Source organism: Musa acuminata, chromosome BXJ3-11 (genome assembly GCF_036884655.1).
Source record: "Musa acuminata AAA Group cultivar baxijiao chromosome BXJ3-11, Cavendish_Baxijiao_AAA, whole genome shotgun sequence".
Taxonomy (NCBI): domain Eukaryota; kingdom Viridiplantae; phylum Streptophyta; class Magnoliopsida; order Zingiberales; family Musaceae; genus Musa; species Musa acuminata.
Genome location: NC_088359.1, coordinates 2,181,529 through 2,199,972, shown reverse-complemented (window position 1 = coordinate 2,199,972; position 18,444 = coordinate 2,181,529). Strand labels below are relative to the sequence as shown.

Genomic DNA, 18,444 nt, shown 5'->3' with positions numbered 1-18,444 from the left:
ATTTAATGGCAAGTAGCAATATTAGTATCCAGGTTTTGGCCTTAGGTTTCTCATCCCGAGAATGATTTATTGTGGAGACGATGCCCAAGTATTCAACCGAGGTAATTTTCTAGACTTCATCGGAAACCAATGTCATGCAAACAAATAATTAAGTTTGAGAGTTATTCCTTGTTCTTGACATTGTATAAACTTATATGATATATACTTGAAAAATAGAAAGAAAAAAGAAAGAGAGAGAGAGAGAGAGAGAAGGAGAGAAGTTTGTAATCTCCTCCTTTTACTTGATAAAAGAGTTATACCATCTAAAATAAAGTATATCATAGTAAGTATGGAAATTATGTATTTACCCTGACAAGTTTGAACACCATGCACGCCTATAGTAGAAAGGCTAGCTCTTGAGTGTGAAGGGAGCATATTTAAGATCGAGCACTGCAATGGTTGACTTGCTTCGGGGTGTCTTGGCTTTGACCATGGCTCATCAAGGTCAAGAAACTTGACCCCCTGGCCTCATTAAGTATGTGGAACTGGAATCACGGAAGAGGAAAAGTCGATCGATTATTATATCGTCAATGGTTGGATCACTGACAAAGCTCTTTGTTGTCAAACTTCTCGATTATGCTTTGAGCATTGATTTCTGCTACCACCGAGTCAAGATGGGCATCATCAGATGAGTACAGCCAATGAGGGTGAGACAGAATGTCAACCAACCGAGACGGAGAAGCCTGAAATATGGAATCGATGGAAGCTCACATCGGTGTTGCTCTCACCCCGAACACTGTGCCCATCTGTGTACGGGGTTCCCCGACCACTTTACATTCTGCAGCCAATAAACTAAGTTGATGTCGAGGGATTACCAGCTCGAGATGGGATGGATAATGGTACCGGAGGGGGAAGGCAGGGAGGAGTCTTGTATGATAAGATGGTCGAAAAGCACTCGAGGGATGGTGGTGGGAAAGAGGAATTAGGAGAAAGGTCAAAAGCTTGGGAAGGTGTGCATACATGGAGAGAGAGAGAGTGTGTGTGTGTGACGTCACTAAATGGGGGGACAGGTCCGTCGTTTCATCAACCCACGCGTAATCGAGCGGTAAGGGGGTCGGTCCTCTCTTTTCTGTACACCCTCCACCTTCTCCTTCCTCCTCTCTCTTCTTAAGACAAAGCTTCTAACTCTTTCTGCAGCTCGTCTCCTTCCAAAAGTTGCATCTCTCTCTCTCTCTCTCTTTCATAACCTTGTTATTCAGCAAAAGTATAACCAGCGCTGTTGAAAGTGTCTGAAGGTATGTGTCAGCCATTGTGATAGATATGTATCGATGTGCCTGCTTTCTCCTTTCCTCTCTCCTTTTCTCCTCACTGATGCAATTCTGACGTTGATTTCCTTGGTTACAATCTTCTTCGTCATTTCAGGATGTTAAGATCATCGATTGATCTCTAGTTTTCTGTGTCATGAACCATTGATATCTAAGCATAGCTATCGTTTTACCTTGTTAGGGTTTCACCTGTATAAACCTGAAGATCTTAGATATTTCTTGATCGTTACAGTCTTTATCCATTTAGAACAGGCAGCTGGTACAGGTTTGTCTCTTAGGGTTTTCAGATATATCATGAATAGGCCTTTAGACTGTCGATTTAGAGTGCATATTGTGATCAAGTGTGGGATTTTCCTATAGATATACATCTTAACAGATGTTCTTCCAGATGATTACAAACTCAGCCAATTATAGGATGCCGCAGCAGTTGGATTCTAGAACAAGCTAGGTATAACCTAGCAGCAGCAAGATCTTGTTCACTTAGACTTGGCTACTGCGGATTGTCAACAAGAACAAAAGATCTTGCAGGATACTAATACATGTTCCCAATATATGACCTCTGCGACAACAGAACACTCGAATTGTAGAATCAGAAACATTAGTCTTATCATGTTTCTACTGAGATGCATGCAGGTTATGAAGCTTTGAATTCTTCATTTTTATGATTCGTGAGGTTTGGTGATCACGCAAAAGGATTTGTCTTCAATAGATCGCGGATTTTTCTCCTTTCGATAACACAAAAAAGAGCTGCTATTTTAATCGACGTATCTATTATTTCTCTTCTCTTTGGTGAATCTTCTTGCTTCTGGCACACCCAGGAGGAAGATGGACCATTCTAGCTAGGGTTCCTTCCTTGCTGTAATAAGTTTTGCTGCCAAGGCCAAGGTGCAAAGGTGTGCCATGGAATTCCAAGACAAGGAGACAAGGGAGTCAGTCGTGGCGAGCCAAGCTCGCTCCTTTTTAGCTCCTCCTCGGCAGGCCTGACCTCAGAAAAGTCGGCTTCCCCTCCCTCCATCTGCCCTTTTTTGATCCCACCACAACCCCCATCTTGTTCTTCTCTTTAGATTTCCCTCAGACAAGAAGCGCGTGCTCTCTTTCCTAGCAAACGTCAGCCACTTGTCGCCATGCTTGTTGGGACCTTAACCTGCACTCCCTTGCTCCGTGCAGCATCCAATACTAAAGCTTATCCGTCACATAGAGTAAATATTTCTCAATGCTCTGTAACAGGCTATATGTAGATCATCATTAAGATAGTAGCTGGCAAACCTCAAGCTGCAATTTTGTCTCGTAACTTACAGAGTGTAGGAAATACATGAACACTTGAGAGAAGAGAGATTGTTTTTGGGATCCAAAACCTAATGATCCTTTATATATTTATTTCAATTCTTGATGTAATTAATATCTCGTACTCCAGCCGGCAATCAAAATGCTCCTTAGGTACCCCACGAGGCATTATCCGAAATAAAATGATCAGAAATATTCTCCAAGAAAGAGGCAAAACCGAACTTGAAGTTTAGGTACATCCAAGTTCTCGTGCCAGAAGTCATGATTCATCAAATAGAAGGACCAACCTGTGAAGACAAGAGTACTTTTCTTTTTGTTGTTGGGTTGCTGTTGTCCACCTGCCTGCTGCTACTCCACAGTTCACCTTACAACCATGTCAATCGTCAAGGAGTCCTCTCTCGTTCTGCACCACACTTTCCTTCCTTCCATCTTATATTATGTATTGAGCTATGATTTTATTTTTCTGGACTTAGAGAGTACATGGTGCAGACGAATGATTTCCACCATTCACATTCAAGGGACAGCATCATAGCAGGAACTACTGCATGTCCCTGGCTTCCTTCAGACTTCCGTGCACTCCTGACTCCCACAACTTCCTCTTGATTTCAGGAAACCACATGCCAAAGATTGTTAAGTCCACATCCTTTGTAGGATGGAGAAGCACGAGTTCATCGAAGAGCTTCCTTTTTATAGCGTTATCCTTGTTTACGTCTTGTTAAAGTGTTGACGAATTCGATGCAGACGATGGAATCGTGTGTTCCTCCAGGGTTCAGGTTCCATCCCACAGACGAGGAGCTCGTTGGCTATTACCTTAAGAAGAAGGTGGCTTCTCAAAAGATAGACCTGGATGTTATCAGAGACATTGATCTCTACAGAATCGAGCCATGGGATCTCCAAGGTTAGTAGGGCAACAATTAACTATCTATTTTCCACGTAAAATTCTCGATGTGAATGCAAAAAGAGATTATGATGATCTTTTTCTTCCATATACTCAATGTTCGAAGAACGGTGTCGGATCGGATACGAAGAACAAAGTGAGTGGTACTTCTTCAGCCACAAGGACAAGAAGTATCCAACCGGTACAAGGACGAACAGGGCAACGATGGCCGGGTTCTGGAAGGCAACCGGGAGAGACAAGGCGGTGCACGACAAGAACAAGCTCATCGGCATGAGAAAGACCCTCGTCTTCTACAAAGGAAGGGCACCAAACGGGCAGAAGACGGACTGGATCATGCATGAGTACAGACTCGAATCCGACGAGAACGGACCACAACAGGCAAGCTCAAACTTCACCTTGACCTTCCCCTCTATCATGCTCATTTAGCTCACGCAGTAGCAAAGTTGCCCACGACTTGTTTAGAAGAAACACTTTCTGAGCGTGCACCAACTTTTTCTGAGACAGGTCAATCCACTTGCTTCGTTTCTGCTGCTTCCACAGTTCCATTTAGAGGGCAAGAATGAAGCTTTTGTTCTTGAGTAGTGCTTCTCATAACTTTCCAAAGAAAACTATCAAATGAGGAGTGTCTTAGATTGTTGCTTCCGTGCATTAAAAGCTTATACTCCTTTCAGAAATTAGTAATCTACTTCCTTTCTTTGAAGAGTTATGGATCGACTATGTGACGTCTTCTTCTGCTCATATCCCCATTCACAGGAAGAAGGATGGGTTGTATGCCGCGCATTCAAGAAACGAGCCACCTCCCCCACAAGGATCTTAGACGACGTTTGGAGCTGCAGCTACGGCTACGACTACGTCGGCAGGATGAACTCCATGATCGATCCGATGATACGTCTCCAGAAGCAACCCGTAACACTTCACTGCAAGCAAGAGACAGAGTCTGACGAACTGCGTTACTTAAACTCCAACCAATTTGTGAAGCTCCCTCAGCTCGAGAGCCCATCCCTGACACCGGCGACTCGACCGAGCTCGAAGATGACGGTGTTGGACGAAGAGGATGAGGAGCAAGCGAGGACGCCGAATGGCATGGAGATTGTGACCGATTGGAGGGCGCTCGACAAGTTCGTGGCGTCCCAGTTGGGCCAAGAGGGCAGTAGTTCCGTGAGCGCACAGGTCGTCTCAGATTTTGTTGCAGATAATGACTCGGAGATGGCGCTGCTGCTGCTTCAGAGTGAGTCGGAGGAAGTGGGAAAGTTCAACGCGTTCCGTAGCTCCGGTGGGTCGAACTGTGAAACAGGCATCTGTATATTCGAGCAATGAGTCTATGGTATGTATTATGGTTTGATGACTTGATCAGGACTGTCATTTCTTCTTACTAATTAATATAAATGAAGCTTTGGATGACATCATAAATACTTTTCCTCTGATAGATATCTATATCTATTTATATAGAAGAAAAATATCTGGTTCATATTGGATTAGGACATTGAGCTCAACACCGTCATATCACACATTGTAGACGGGCCACCGGACGCACGAGTCCGGTTCGAGTCAAGAACTGTTCGGTTGTTATTTCGTGGTCGGGTCGGATTGCAATCAAGCACAGTTGCTTGGTAGTATGATCTTTGGTCCAACTCGATGTATGTTGACCCGGTGATTGATCGGGTCAGGTTTCGACCAAACCGAGCCGACCATAATTTGACATCAAGATGCTGGTGATGTCGCCACAGCTTCCGTCCCGATCAGGTCGCGCGCTCCCGTTTGGCTCTCGTCCATCATGTCGTTGGCCGGCGGTCACCGGCGAGGCTACGCGTGGGCGCTCTCCGCCGGCCTAAATGCCGCCCTGGCCGCCGTCTCCGCGAAGTTCGTCCCTTCTCAGGTAAACGCCGCCTCTATTTCCTTCCGTCGCATGGAACTGAGGTCCTCATCCAACACAAGAACAAATTCATAGCATTCTCTATCTCCTCCTTCATTGATCTTTTATTTCCAATCCAGTTCGACCAACAACGATTCGCCAGATCGGCGACAGAGAATTGGGATCTGGTTTTGGTTCACCAACTTGGTCCTGATGTGAGATTTAGTTAACCTAGATGTAATATTTGGTGTAGATTGGGTATCCAAGAAGAAACAAGTAGTCCCGATTGCGCCTATATATTCGTTTAATTGGCCTGATATGTCATCGGTTTTACTTCCTTAAAACAGTTGAAGATGTTGAACAATTTTCATTACAAGTAAACTGTTTTTTTCTTGATAGTAAGAACAACATCAACAGTTTTTCTAGACAGTTTTCTTTTTTTTGGTGCAGTTTGAATGTGGAAAAATTATCCCTTAATGATGAATACAAGCAGGAAAACCCCGTTTTTGCTATGCCAGACCGATTGTCTCTGATAAGAACCAATCATTTTCACAAAGAGGACGCTTAACGAGTAGCACGTACGATATGCTACCAACTATTGCACTAATTGCACTTTTTTCACAAGAAATTTTGCATATGTAAAGTGTCATCAGGCTAATGAATCTGCATATATGAGTAGATTTTTATTCTGAGCCGGATCAAATATGTTAAGGCTGTTGCTGAACCCTTGGTTTACCTGAAAGTATGTTGCATAAAAAGTGGCATGAATTGAAACATACCCTGGTTAGTGGGTAGCCTGGATTCATTTTGAAATTTACAAAATATAAGTCAAATATGAAATATGTGTTATGAACATTCAGAGACAACTTGATTTAGGACCAACCCAAGCACTGCTAGTGATATTTTAATTCCATGCTTTGTTTGCCTAGTTAGTGTCTTCTAGGAATTAAATTATCTGGTTTTATCTGCTCATGTTGTACTATCCTAACAAGCAGGCGATACAGCAGCCAGATGCGCTGATGCATCTGGAGGTGCTCTCATGCTGTACTGTGTATGATAAGGGTTACGTAGTCAGTGCTTGGACAACCAAGTTCTCCTAGTGACTACTTTAACTAGTCCTCATTGCTTACAACCATCATATGTTCTTGATCAGTGGAAAGAATTGACTGTTCTTTTGCTTTATAATAAATATGGCTTAGTACATGAGTCTCTTGCCAAATTCAGATTCTGGGAAGGATCTATGTAAACAGCCTTATCCCCATACATAGAGAGACAATTTTTGTGAATTTACCCAGATCACAAAGGGAACGACCTTCCTATTGTGCTAAGGCCTGCCTTCTAATTTCCCATTGCTTTATAATATGTTTCATATAGTCCTAATTGCTTTATAATGTGTTCATTTTGTACTAGTGTATCCTGTACTTTTAAATACAAGTCACATTCGCAGTTGCATTATGTCATACAGTATGTAATTGCTTGATTGCCCTCATGCTGGATCCGGTTTTCAGAACTTTTTTCATTCAACAACCTTAACCCAAACAAAAGGAATTTTCCAATCCAAGTGGAATTTGTTGATCGAGGCATTACCTTCTACATTGTCATACGGCTTGTTGTTGACCTGAGATCAATCTTCTTATTAGGTTTCACTTCCAAGAATTCTGGTATGCTTGAGAATTCTGAAGCTTCTTGTTGGAAGGTTATTCGGTTCATTTGCTTGTTTGTCATCCGAATCCTATTTTGAATATCGTAACAAACTGTTTTGAAAAACTTCATTCAAAGATGCAAATTCCTAGTTAATACTCTGGAAGCAAAACACTATTGATACTTGTAAACAATTTTTGTAAAACATGTCATAAATCTAACAACACATACATGAGCCATGTACTCATTATATTCAGATGTCATTGAACATTTTGATAGCTAAGTTCCACGACACTTTATCTTTCCCTTGTAATTTTATTGCTTGTGGCTTGCTTTCATTATCTCATCAGGTTTTTTGCTGCCGTTTATTTGAACATGCTTGCTATAGTGCATCATGTCACGTTCGTTATTTTTCCTCTCAAGATTTCTCAAAGTTTCAAGGGGACTTTAAATGAATGCTCCCTGATTTCAAGGGAATTCTCAAGTATTAGTACCCTTCAACTGCCCATTGTGGTTTATAGGCAAATATTTCTCTCTCTATGTATATGTATCTATGTATGCATAATTATGAGAGCTGCCTGCACTCATTTTGGGTTTATGTCAAACCCAAGTCTTTTGTAGAACTTCAACAAATCTTCCATTGATCCTTCTCAAATTTGAATTAATCCATAGCTCACTGTAAATTGTCTTGAAAAATATCTCAGAAATTCTTGCAACTATCCCAGACTGATTCACTCTAGTTGGCAGTGTCTTTGAATTAATTACCCTCAAATTTTTGTAATTTCTGTTCTAATCTTTGTGCATGTTCTACCTTCTACTGACACATCTTCCGTATTTTAACCTTGCAGATTCCTAGATATGGCCTGGTTATATTGTTCAATGTCATTATGTGGGGCTGCTATGTTAATAGCCTTAAAGCTCTGTCGTCTCTGCAAGCTACCGTCACAAACTTTGCAGCTAATTTCTTAACTTCAGGTTTAGCAGGATTTTTCCTCTTTAAAGAGCCCCTTTCTTCACAGGTAATCCAGTGATTCAGATGCATACTTTTCCGCACAATCTATGGATGTATCTGAACAGAAAAGATGGTTGACTTTGGCCTTTCCGCAGCTGCTCTTCCTAATAGTTGATGGAAACTATAAGGACCATGAGATTTTCCATTTGAAAGAGAAACCATGATAGACTATTTTTATTTGCAAAATCTTGGTGGAAGATAAGCTTGCCATTCAACTACTTTCTAATATGCTAGTTTTCACCCCATCTTAGTTAGCCTGGGACAAAAACATGTTGAAATTTGTTGAGGCATGACTTGTCATATTGAGCAATTATTCATTTCCTGCTCTTGATTTCTACTTCTAACATGTGTTCCTTAATCATCAGTGGTTTGTAGGTGCCTTTTTCATCATACTAGGTGTTTTTGTCCTCAGCAAATCCAGCAGTCCTAGAAAACTAAGCTCAGATTAGGAGGTGCTCAGGACAAAAGCAAATCCGAAGTGGAGAGGAAGTTGCTGCATGCCTATTTGTAAGTGTGCCATTAATAATTCAAGTGTCTTTTGGTGCATGTCACGTTGCAGTATTATTTGTTTTGGCAGAAACTCATATTGATTTTACATGAAGATTCAAAACATAATGGTTCTTGGTTTTTCTGTCAGTAAAGCTAGTACCCTTAACTTCCTTTGTGTATCTTTTGGACATTACGAGATGGTCTTTCTTGGGATACCCTAGGATAGAAGTTTCGATTAGTTGGCTGATTCTTCAACTCTTCATTTTTACATATATATCTTTTGATGTTTTAGTGTATCAGAACTGAGTACAAAATTACTAAAAGATGGAGATTCTTTCTTCTTTTTTTGTTTACAAAAGAGAGTTGGCTGATAGTTTGTGCTGGGGTTCGAAATATCATTTGATAGTGTTTGGTATGGATGGTATTAGCATGTTGGCACAAGAATACTTCAGCCTTACATCCTAGTGTAGGCATGTATTGGTCAACAGCTTCTTTTAATATTTTTTTTTTATTTTTTATGATTTTTTTTCTCCATACTTAGTACAACCTAATGTATCAACAAGTGGAATGCTGATACAACTTAGTCTAGGATTGGTATGGATCCGATACCTACATTAAAATCTTTGCTTTGTACCTAACATGCAAGACCGTTTGGTATCCAAAATTAAAAATCTCTATTCGTAGATAGCATAAAAAATGTGTTATTCATTTTTCATCAGAGTAATATTTTGAAATTAATTTAAGGTATTTTACTAGGAAAAGTTTTTATTATTGATGTTCCTCATATTTGTTTTTACCCAGGGACATTTTTTTTTATAAATGACAAAAAAGTTCATGAACTAAACTAATATATGTTCTATGATTAGTGTAACTTAGTTGAATTTCCTATATAACTGGGTCAATATTTACTAGTTCAACCTAAACTGTCACAGAATAACTATAACTTGATTCTTAGATGATTAATTTTTTTTAAAGAATATATGATAATTAATTAATGATTAAAATTTAGGATTTTTTTTGAATTGATATTATGATTGAGTGGAACTTTATCAATTTCTACTTAACCAATCCAATCTTACACAGAATTATTATGACATGATTTGAAAATGATTAATACCTTTTTTTTTAGATTTTATGATAACTAAATATTAAAATGATATTTTTTTTGAATATGTTTTGTGATAAGATGTTCAAATTAAACTTAGTAAATTTTAATTTACTAACTCAAACTTCACCAAACTATTTGGTCATCATATAAGATGATTAGTATTATTTTTGTTCATTTTTTTAGAATTTTATGATAATTAATTATCAAAATTAAATATTTTTAATAGGTTACGATATTGAGTGTAACTTAGTTCAATTTTGAGTGTAACTTATCTATTTTTGCGAAACTAAATAAACTTTCACATAATCACTACGACATGATTTTAAATGATTAATATCATTTTTATAATAATTAATTATTAAAATTAAAGATCGTGTGTAACTTAGTTCAATTTCGACTGATCAATTTTCATTAAATCAACTTAGAATTTCAAAGAATGATGAGTAGTATTATTTTTTTAATTTTAAAAAAAATTATGATGATGATTAATATTAAAATCAGTTTTTTAATTAGCATATGTGATCAAGTCTTTAAGTAAAATCTATGGGTATTTTCGTCCAAGTAAACAAGCCCCACCTAGTAAAAACGAATATGATAAATTGGCCACTAAATTTTGTCTCATTTTTACTGGAAATTTTTTTAATTGCCAATGAAATGAAAACTACCAAAGAAAGAAAGATTACGTTCTCACAATTTTTCTTATTATTTACAGCTAGCTTTTCAAACAAGTTGAAAGACTCATGAATCTTCAGCCCTTTAAAATTCTAGAGAAATATTTCATCCATACCACAATTTTTTTTGGATTAAGATCACTATAAAACACTATCAGATCATAATGACAAGCCAATTTTTATTTACTTGAAACTTCAATTTTTAATCTTTGAACTAACAAGGATGTCATATTTGTTGGTGAGCAAATGTGTCGTGGCTGATGAGTCAGCACGGTTTGGTCCATGGATCGATGTCGGGAGTCTTCTCTCGATTGAGCTGGATGTCGAGATAAGTCGGGCCCTCGTGACGGGGTGTTGATCAGCGTTTCTCGATTATAGCGCGGTAGGCCAGGCTCTCGTGACTCGGCTGTAGCGTGGCATGACATCGATTGTGACGTATCTTGGACCCAAAATATACCTTATCAATATTGTCATGAATTAGCTAATTCGAATCCGATCTTCGTGCATATTGATACTTGATGCAAATCGAACTAATCTAGATATCATCGACGTTTATGACATTTTAAGTACCACATTCACGCTCGGATTGATAAAAAGAGTCGACGGAAGCGGACCAAATCGCATTCCAAGGATGGCAGAAAAGTCAAGATTGACTGACTGACATTGATGCTTTGACTCGACTTAAAGGACTTAGGCCGGCCATCTCCATCTCCATCTCCGGCGATCATGAAGGCCACTAGGGAGTGGGAATCCGCCACGAAGAAATATTTCACTTTTGGAGCGAGTGGAACCCGTGAAAGCTTATGATGATACATACGGCTGCTGTGAACTATTAAACTGTCGAAGGTTATTCTAATACAACGAGGGATGCGACAACCACTTTTCCCGGATTCCATAGGGGAACAATCCTCCTTGTTTTCCGTCCCCCCCGAAATCCTCATCTCTTGTAGCGATCACATTCCTGTGGACTTGTTTATCATCATGCTGGAGTTATGATTTCGGACGCAGACTTCCTCGCTGTAGGGAGAATAGAGGACAAAGACTATGCATTCAAGTCTGCTGCTGCTGCATGTATGCTTCATTTTTGACTCACAAGTTAATCAAGCACATACCTTTAGTTTCCTAATTAATTGACATCCTTTTCTTATTGTCAAGGGAGGATATCATGGAACGGTTGAACTTGGTGCGGACCTTCACATGCAAAAAGTTCTTTGATGCATCTCGAACATCTGATCTAGTGTTGGATTAAGATTGGATGGGGCTTCCAAGTCAGTAACGAATGGAGGAGAACGAGGTGTGAATGGTCTTAATTATGGAGTCTAATGGGCCCTTTATATTCTACAGGTATTTTATATTTGATTATATGTGGTTTTTCTTTTTTTCTTTTTACAAAGGGTACGTGGCTTAGTCGTTGATTGGAGTCTTTGATCTTCTTGTGTAGATTAGGCTATATGATTGAGGGTAAATAATTTTTCTATCACTTATTGTTAGTGAACCTTTACGTCATGATCGATGTGTCAGCACGACTTGATCCAATCTTGAATGCATAAGGTTATCCACGTGGATGCTCGAGTGGTTGAAGCGAGCGTCGGGTCGAATTGAGTTTAAGACTCGTCTCTCGAACGCAATCTTTTGTTTTGGTGATTGGCCTGCTTATTCGTCGTCGGACACCTATACATAGGCTGAGTTTGGGAGGGGGATTTCTCGACTCGATCCCTCTAAAACTTGAGTCAGTGTTATATGGATAGAGGAGTTGAATGTCCAAAAATTCTCTTCTCTTGGCACTGATTAAGGGGTTAGCTTTTATACCTATATACGAGGGCCGATCATACATGATCGATTAATTGCAGTTGACTCCTCGGGCAGTCGGCTTATACCTCTTGTGCAAGTGTCGATCGACTTGCATAGATCTATGTCGCACGACGTCGTTCCGAGCTTTTTGGAGCAGCTTTGTGTTATACGACATCGTCTCGCATGACCTCGGACAATGCGGGACATGCGATCGTTCAACCCGAGTCCAAGGTGCCACGTCGACGCGACACTATATCAACCATGAGGCTCCTGACTGTCCCGCGAGAGCAGTTTTGTTAGATCGATTACTCTTGTATTTATTCTTTCTTAATGCCAATTTTTGTAGTCAACCTAATGTGTTTGAGCTCCATTTAATTTGGTCAGCATACAAGGATAGAGATTTTCTATTTAAATATCCCAACTTGATTTTTAGACTTCGATTTAAATTTCTCAATATCGTTGACGAGGATCCATCCAGATTAGGTATGATACGGTGTATTTTGAGCCCAAGACACGTCACAGCCAACGCTACACGCCAGGTCAAAATCCATACCAAGGTGCTGCTTGGCACATCTCATCCCGAGAATATCAAGACGGCGCCATCCCCAAGATACGCCAAGTCAGAATCCGTACTAAGGCACTATTTGGTACGTCCACCACGTCAACCTGCATACGACCGATCCTTGTACAGTAATATAAAGACCTCTGGTCGACATTTGGTCCCAAGGAGAGGCAAAATCAATTGAACACTCCACTGACTTGCTCGTCAGAGGGGCCAAAGTCGGGAATCACCCGACGAAGGCCATTTTTGCAGGAAAGCAACCTTCTCAACCCGGGAATCGCCATCTAGTGTACGAAGACGAGCTGCCAACCACCTCGGAGACAGAGAGATGCGGCTTGGCATAAACGGCGCCCGGATCGACACACCGAGAAATACTGATCAACACCCCATCGCGAGGGCCCGGTCGATCTCGACATCCAGCTTAGCCGATGGAAAACTCCCGACATCGACCCGTGGACCAAGCCGAGCTCACTCATCAATCGCAACACATTTGTTCACCAACAAGGTAGTTCATAAAATCTCAAACAAAATCTTTCTGATGCTAAGTCAGAATATAAAGACCTAAATCCCAATGATATATGATTAAAAAAAGATTTGTTCCACGTTTGAGAAAAGATTTGTGCGAGGATTAAGTGTTTGACATTGCAAATATTAGTGATCTATTTTGGTAAGATTGTTTTGATTATTGTAAAAATAATCATCGTATCGGTCTCTATCAGGAAAACTTTACACATACATTTATGGTGGTGGTCCCTATGTCAATTGCGGTTCCTATTAGTTTTTAGCGTTGGCGATTCCCTCTCATTGTTTTGAGGCTGGATTTATGGGAATAGTGGGTGACCAAACTACATTCCCTCATCCCCTCTCCTCCCCCTGCCGAACGCATGAGGCGTAGTAGCCGACGACGGCGAAATGCCTGCCGCGTGACCTCTCTTCATCGTCCCTCCATTCGAGTAAACGCATCCCCCCTCCCCTCGTCTTCGCATTTATTGCCCTGCGGACTTTTCTGATTTCGTGGATATATTTATGGTCGGATAATTTACCCACTCTTCCTTCGAGAAAAAAGAATGCGTCTTTTTGTATTGTATTGGGTGAGTGATCGAAGAGGGAAGAGAAGAGAGGAGAGGAGAGGAGGGACCCATGATAAATTATCATGGGTGCGTGCCGTGACTTGATAAACCCATCCGCCTGCCTCTCGTATCACATAATAGGCTTTCATCACCGCATCTCCACCGTTCATTCACCGAGCAATGGGGCCCATCGAGCAACGTGTCGATGATGCTGCTGCTTTAACACAGGCCTGGGAAGAAAGCTGTCTGCCATGTGTCATTCTGCTGTCGCCATTTTATTTGCTAACGGATAATTCCACCCTTCTTAATGGGAGAATTAATCCGATCGTAAGAATCCTTCACTGCCCGTCGTTACTATTTTATTCAACACCAAGTTTCGATCTGTTGGGGGGGGTGGGAGTGGGGGGAGGGGGAGAGAGAGAAAGAGGGAGGGAGGGAAAGCGGCAGGCCCAAAACCTCCCTCGCTTGTCTCTGTGCCCTCCCACCTCCTCCCTCTGCAAAACCCCAGCGGCAGCAGTACCCACCACTATCCACTCACCACTCGACGCTACTACTACTCTACTGCACTTGCCTCCTCCGTTCTTTACTACTTTCGAACACTCTTTTGGTTGCTCCGCCAATGCCGCCCTACTTTGTCTTCTCCCTCTTCCTCCCACTGCTACTGCTATTTCCCCTCCTCATCCGCGCCTACTCGCCGCCGCCGCTGGGGTCGGCCCCCCGTGTGAACCGCACCCCGGAGACCCAGGCGGAGATCGACGCCCTGATCGCGTTCCGCCTCGCCGTCCGTGACCCCCTCGGTGCTCTCGCCGGATGGGACGCCGCCTCCACTTCCGCCCCCTGCTCCTGGCGAGGGGTCGCCTGCGCCCGTGACGCTCCACGCGTCGTCGAGCTCCGCCTCCCCCGCCTCCGCCTCTCCGGCCCCATTTCCCCCCGCCTTGCTGAGCTCCGCCTGCTCCATCGGCTTAGCTTGCGATCCAACCTGCTCTCCGGCCCTCTTCCTCTGGCCCTCGCCGCCCTTACGCGCCTCCGTTCACTCTTCCTCCAGTCGAACGCCCTCTCCGGTCCCCTCTCGCCTGCCCTTCTCTCCAACCTCTCCGCCCTCCAAGTCCTCAGCCTCTCCGGCAACCTCCTCACCGGACCCGTCCCACCCGTCCTCCCCCCGTGCGTCCGATACCTTGACCTCTCCTCCAACGCTCTCTCTGGTCCCATCCCCGCCAACCTCTCCGCCGCTGCACCCCACCTGCAGCTTCTCGACCTCTCCTTCAACCGCATCCGCGGCACCATTCCGGGCGATCTAGGCCGCCTCCCCGCGCTCGCCTTCCTTTGGCTCGACGGCAACCGCCTCGAGGGTACACTTCCTGCGGTCCTCGCCAACTGCTCCTCCCTCGTCCACCTCAGCCTCCAGGGGAACGGCCTCCGCGGCATCGTCCCCGCAGCCATCGTCGAGATGCCCAAACTCCAGGTGCTCGCCCTCGCCCGCAATGGCTTCTCTGGCGCGGTCCCCGCCTCCGTCTTCTACAACGTCTCCGGCACTAGCGGCTCCTCACTCCGGATTGTGCAGCTCGGCCTGAACGAATTCACGGAACTTGCTCCGCCACCACAAGGCTCCCGCGCCTCCGCCGCCCTCCAGGTCCTGGACCTCAGGCAGAATAGACTTGCCGGCGCATTCCCTGTCTGGCTTGCCAATGTGACGGGGCTCACGGTCTTGGATCTCTCCGTGAACGCCTTTACCGGCTCCCTGCCGCCGGATGTCGGACACCTCGCGTCACTGCACGAGCTCCGGCTCGGGTGGAACTCCATGACCGGGCCGGTTCCGGTGGAGATCGGGCGATGCGGCGCCCTCCAGGTTCTTGATCTTGAGGAGAATCTGTTCTCCGGCCGGATACCGACGTCTCTTGGGAGCCTCGGCCGGCTGAAGGATCTCTACCTCGGCGGCAACCTCTTCTCCAGTACGATTCCGGCGAGTCTTGTTAACCTCTCCAAGCTGGAAACCTTATCAGTCCACGGCAACAACATTTCTGGCTCCCTCACAGAGGAGCTGATGCGGCTGAGCAACCTCACTACGCTGGACCTAGCTGGGAATGGTATCTCCGGTGAGATTCCTGCCACCATAGGAGACCTCACGGGGCTACAGACACTGAACCTGAGCATGAACAGCCTCTCTGGCGTCATTCCAGCGGCGATCGGCAGGCTGCTGAACCTGAGGTTACTGGACCTCAGCAGCCAAAAGAACCTTTCCGGCGATCTCCCGGCTGAGCTCTTTGGATTGCCAAGTCTTCAGGTGATATCTCTCGCCGATAATTCATTCTCCGGCCCAATTCCGGAGGGCTTCAGCAGCCTATGGAGCTTGCAGATTCTGAACCTCACCGCCAATGCCTTCTCCGGCCCAGTCCCGGCGACCTACGGCTACCTCCAGTCGCTCAGAGTTCTGTCGCTTTCCTACAACAACATCACCGGCGAGGTGCCCGCGGAGCTCGCCAACTGCGCCAACCTCACCGTTCTACAGCTGCGGTCCAACGACTTGTCGGGCCCCGTTACGGTGGACCTCTCCCGTCTTTCCGACCTCAGAGAACTCGACCTCGGCCGGAACAACCTCTCCGGGAAAATTCTACCGGCTATCTCCAATTGTTCCGCCTTGGTCACCCTGAAACTCGATGGCAACCGTCTCTCAGGCGACATCCCTGACTCGCTCTCCAATCTTTCCAAGCTCGGGTTGCTGGACCTCTCGGACAATGAGCTCTCCGGCTCCGTTCCCTCTGCCCTTGCTCGCATCTTCGGGTTGGCGTACCTCAATGTGTCCGATAATAGTTTGAGAGGAGAGATTCCGGGGGTGCTGAGCTCCCGCTTCGGCGATCCGTCGGCGTTTGCTGGGAACCCGGACCTCTGCGGTTATCCCTTGGACGGGTGTCAGAGGAGGAAGAGAAGCTATCTCATCCTGGTGATCGGGCTCGCGGCGGCCGCGGCCTGCGTTCTTGTGCTTTTGTGCTGCTGCTTTGCTTTCAGCCTGTTACGCTGGCGGAGGCGCTTCCTAGACGGCCGGACCGGCGTGAAGAAACGGAGCCCCGGGAGGGGCAGCGGATCAAGCGGAGGGAGCAGCGGTGGCGGGGAGAACAATGGCGGGCCGAAGCTGGTTATGTTCAACAACAGGAACACCTACGCGGACACGTTGGAGGCGACGCGGCAGTTCGACGAGGAGAACGTGCTCAGCCGCGGCCGTCACGGGCTGGTGTTCAAAGCGTGCTACAACGACGGCACCGTGCTGTCCATCCTGCGCCTGCCGTCGACGTCGGCGGATGGAGCCATCGTGATCGAGGAGGCGGCGTTCCGCAAGGAGGCCGAGTCGCTGGGGAAGGTGAAGCACCGGAACCTGACCGTGCTCCGTGGCTACTACGCCGGGCCCCCGCCGGACGTTCGGCTGCTGGTCTACGACTACATGCCCAACGGCAACCTCGCCACTCTCCTGCAGGAGGCGTCCCACCAAGATGGCCACGTCCTCAACTGGCCCATGCGCCACCTCATCGGCCTCGGCGTGGCCCGCGGCCTGGCTTTCCTCCACGCCTCTGGGGTCGTCCACGGGGACGTCAAGCCGCAGAACATCCTCTTCGACGCGGACTTTGAGCCCCACCTCTCGGACTTCGGGCTGGAGCCGATTGTGGTCACGGCCGGTGCGGCTGCGGCCGCGGCCGCGGCGTCGACTTCGGCGCTGCCCGTGGGATCCCTGGGGTACGTGGCGCCGGACGCTGCGGCGGCGGGGCAGGCGACGCGGGAGGGCGACGTGTACAGCTTCGGAATCGTGCTGCTGGAGCTGTTGACGGGGCGGCGGCCGGGGGCGTTCGCTGGGGAGGAAGAGGACATCGTCAAGTGGGTGAAGCGGCAACTGCAGCGGGGGCAGGTGGCGGAGCTGCTGGAGCCGGGCCTGTTGGAGCTGGACCCGGAGTCATCGGAGTGGGAGGAGTTCCTGCTAGGGGTAAAGGTTGGACTACTCTGCACCGCCCCCGACCCGGTCGACCGGCCTTCCATGGCCGACATCGTCTTCATGCTCGAGGGCTGCCGCGTCGGCCCCGACCTCCCTTCCTCCGCCGACCCCACTTCCCAGCACTCTCCCGCGTGAATTCTTTCTCTTTCTTTTCCCGCTAAATTATCTTGTTGTTTTTTCGAATCCCTTGTGGTGTTTCTTTCTATTTCTTTCGATTTTATTTTTATTGGGCCCCATCGTCCATATCTCCCTCTCCTCCCCGCCCCACCCGACCTCGCTGGTTGGGTGCACGAGTGGGGCGACGTGGTGGTGGTCAAATTGACTCCTCCATGGGCTCCACCGGGCCTGCCGTACCATTCCCAAAGAAAGCTGAAACGCCACGTGCGAGGACGTAGCCGTTGGAAAGGAGGCAGTGGACCGGGAGTACCACTGCTGCCACTGAGGTCCCGCTTTGAGATTCCCTTCTCTCTTATCGTGCCTCCAAGTGGAGGAACGACTGTGTCAGAACGGAGCTGCGGTCTTCCCTCCTGATCTGTTGTTCAAAATAAGAAATGGTCTGGGAATCTGGCTCGGGCGGGTCGTAGTGACCAAAGCAGCAACGGAGGTGACCGTTCGACCCATATAACAACACTTGACCTCCCCCTCGCTCTGTCCGTACTGCAAACTCACCGAGGCGTCCTCAAGAAGAAGCCATTTGACTTGTAGTGCTCGTTCGGGCGACTTCTGCTGGCGCACGTGCCATGGAACACATGCCATGTGACAGAAGCGAACAAGCAACTTTGAGCC

General features: G+C 45.8%; 3 protein-coding genes across 4 annotated transcripts; all 3 read left to right on the top strand.

Annotated features, from left to right (window-relative positions):
• The first annotated feature begins 1,141 nt into the window (after positions 1-1,141).
• On the top strand, positions 1,142-4,896 carry LOC135581058 (NAC domain-containing protein 37-like). Of its 2 annotated transcripts, XM_065174328.1 has the most exons (4): positions 1,142-1,274; positions 3,330-3,486; positions 3,593-3,864; positions 4,240-4,896. In XM_065174328.1, the coding sequence occupies exons 2-4, from the start codon at positions 3,333-3,335 to the stop codon at positions 4,801-4,803; spliced, it is 990 nt and encodes a 329-aa protein (XP_065030400.1). In that variant the 5' UTR covers positions 1,142-1,274; positions 3,330-3,332; the 3' UTR covers positions 4,804-4,896. The 2 variants fall into 2 exon arrangements, with proteins under 2 accessions (XP_065030400.1, XP_065030398.1); XM_065174326.1 differs by lacking the exon at positions 1,142-1,274 and having other exon boundaries at positions 2,534-3,486.
• Positions 4,897-5,194: 298 nt separating this feature from the next.
• LOC135652379 (uncharacterized) lies at positions 5,195-8,650 on the top strand. Its single transcript, XM_065173248.1, has 3 exons — positions 5,195-5,362; positions 7,828-7,998; positions 8,357-8,650. The coding sequence occupies exons 1-3, from the start codon at positions 5,261-5,263 to the stop codon at positions 8,438-8,440; spliced, it is 357 nt and encodes a 118-aa protein (XP_065029320.1). The 5' UTR covers positions 5,195-5,260; the 3' UTR covers positions 8,441-8,650.
• Positions 8,651-14,053: 5,403 nt separating this feature from the next.
• On the top strand, positions 14,054-17,884 carry LOC103970280 (probable inactive leucine-rich repeat receptor kinase XIAO). The gene has a single exon (XM_009383997.3). The coding sequence runs from the start codon at positions 14,302-14,304 to the stop codon at positions 17,791-17,793; it is 3,492 nt and encodes a 1,163-aa protein (XP_009382272.2). The 5' UTR covers positions 14,054-14,301; the 3' UTR covers positions 17,794-17,884.
• The last annotated feature ends 560 nt before the right edge of the window (positions 17,885-18,444 follow it).

Bases quoted from the DNA above. Each gene is read 5' to 3' on its own strand.
- LOC103970280 (XM_009383997.3), top strand. From the start codon at position 14,302: ATGCCGCCCTACTTTGTCTTCTCCCTCTTCCTCCCACTGCTACTGCTA.
- LOC135581058 (XM_065174326.1), top strand. From the start codon at position 3,324: ATGCAGACGATGGAATCGTGTGTTCCTCCAGGGTTCAGGTTCCATCCC. The intron at 3,487-3,592 runs GTTAGTAGGGCA...CAATGTTCGAAG, and splicing joins CGAGCCATGGGATCTCCAAG to AACGGTGTCGGATCGGATAC. The intron at 3,865-4,239 runs GCAAGCTCAAAC...CCCCATTCACAG, and splicing joins ACGAGAACGGACCACAACAG to GAAGAAGGATGGGTTGTATG.
- LOC135652379 (XM_065173248.1), top strand. From the start codon at position 5,261: ATGTCGTTGGCCGGCGGTCACCGGCGAGGCTACGCGTGGGCGCTCTCC. The intron at 5,363-7,827 runs GTAAACGCCGCC...TTAACCTTGCAG, and splicing joins CGAAGTTCGTCCCTTCTCAG to ATTCCTAGATATGGCCTGGT. The intron at 7,999-8,356 runs GTAATCCAGTGA...CTTAATCATCAG, and splicing joins AAGAGCCCCTTTCTTCACAG to TGGTTTGTAGGTGCCTTTTT.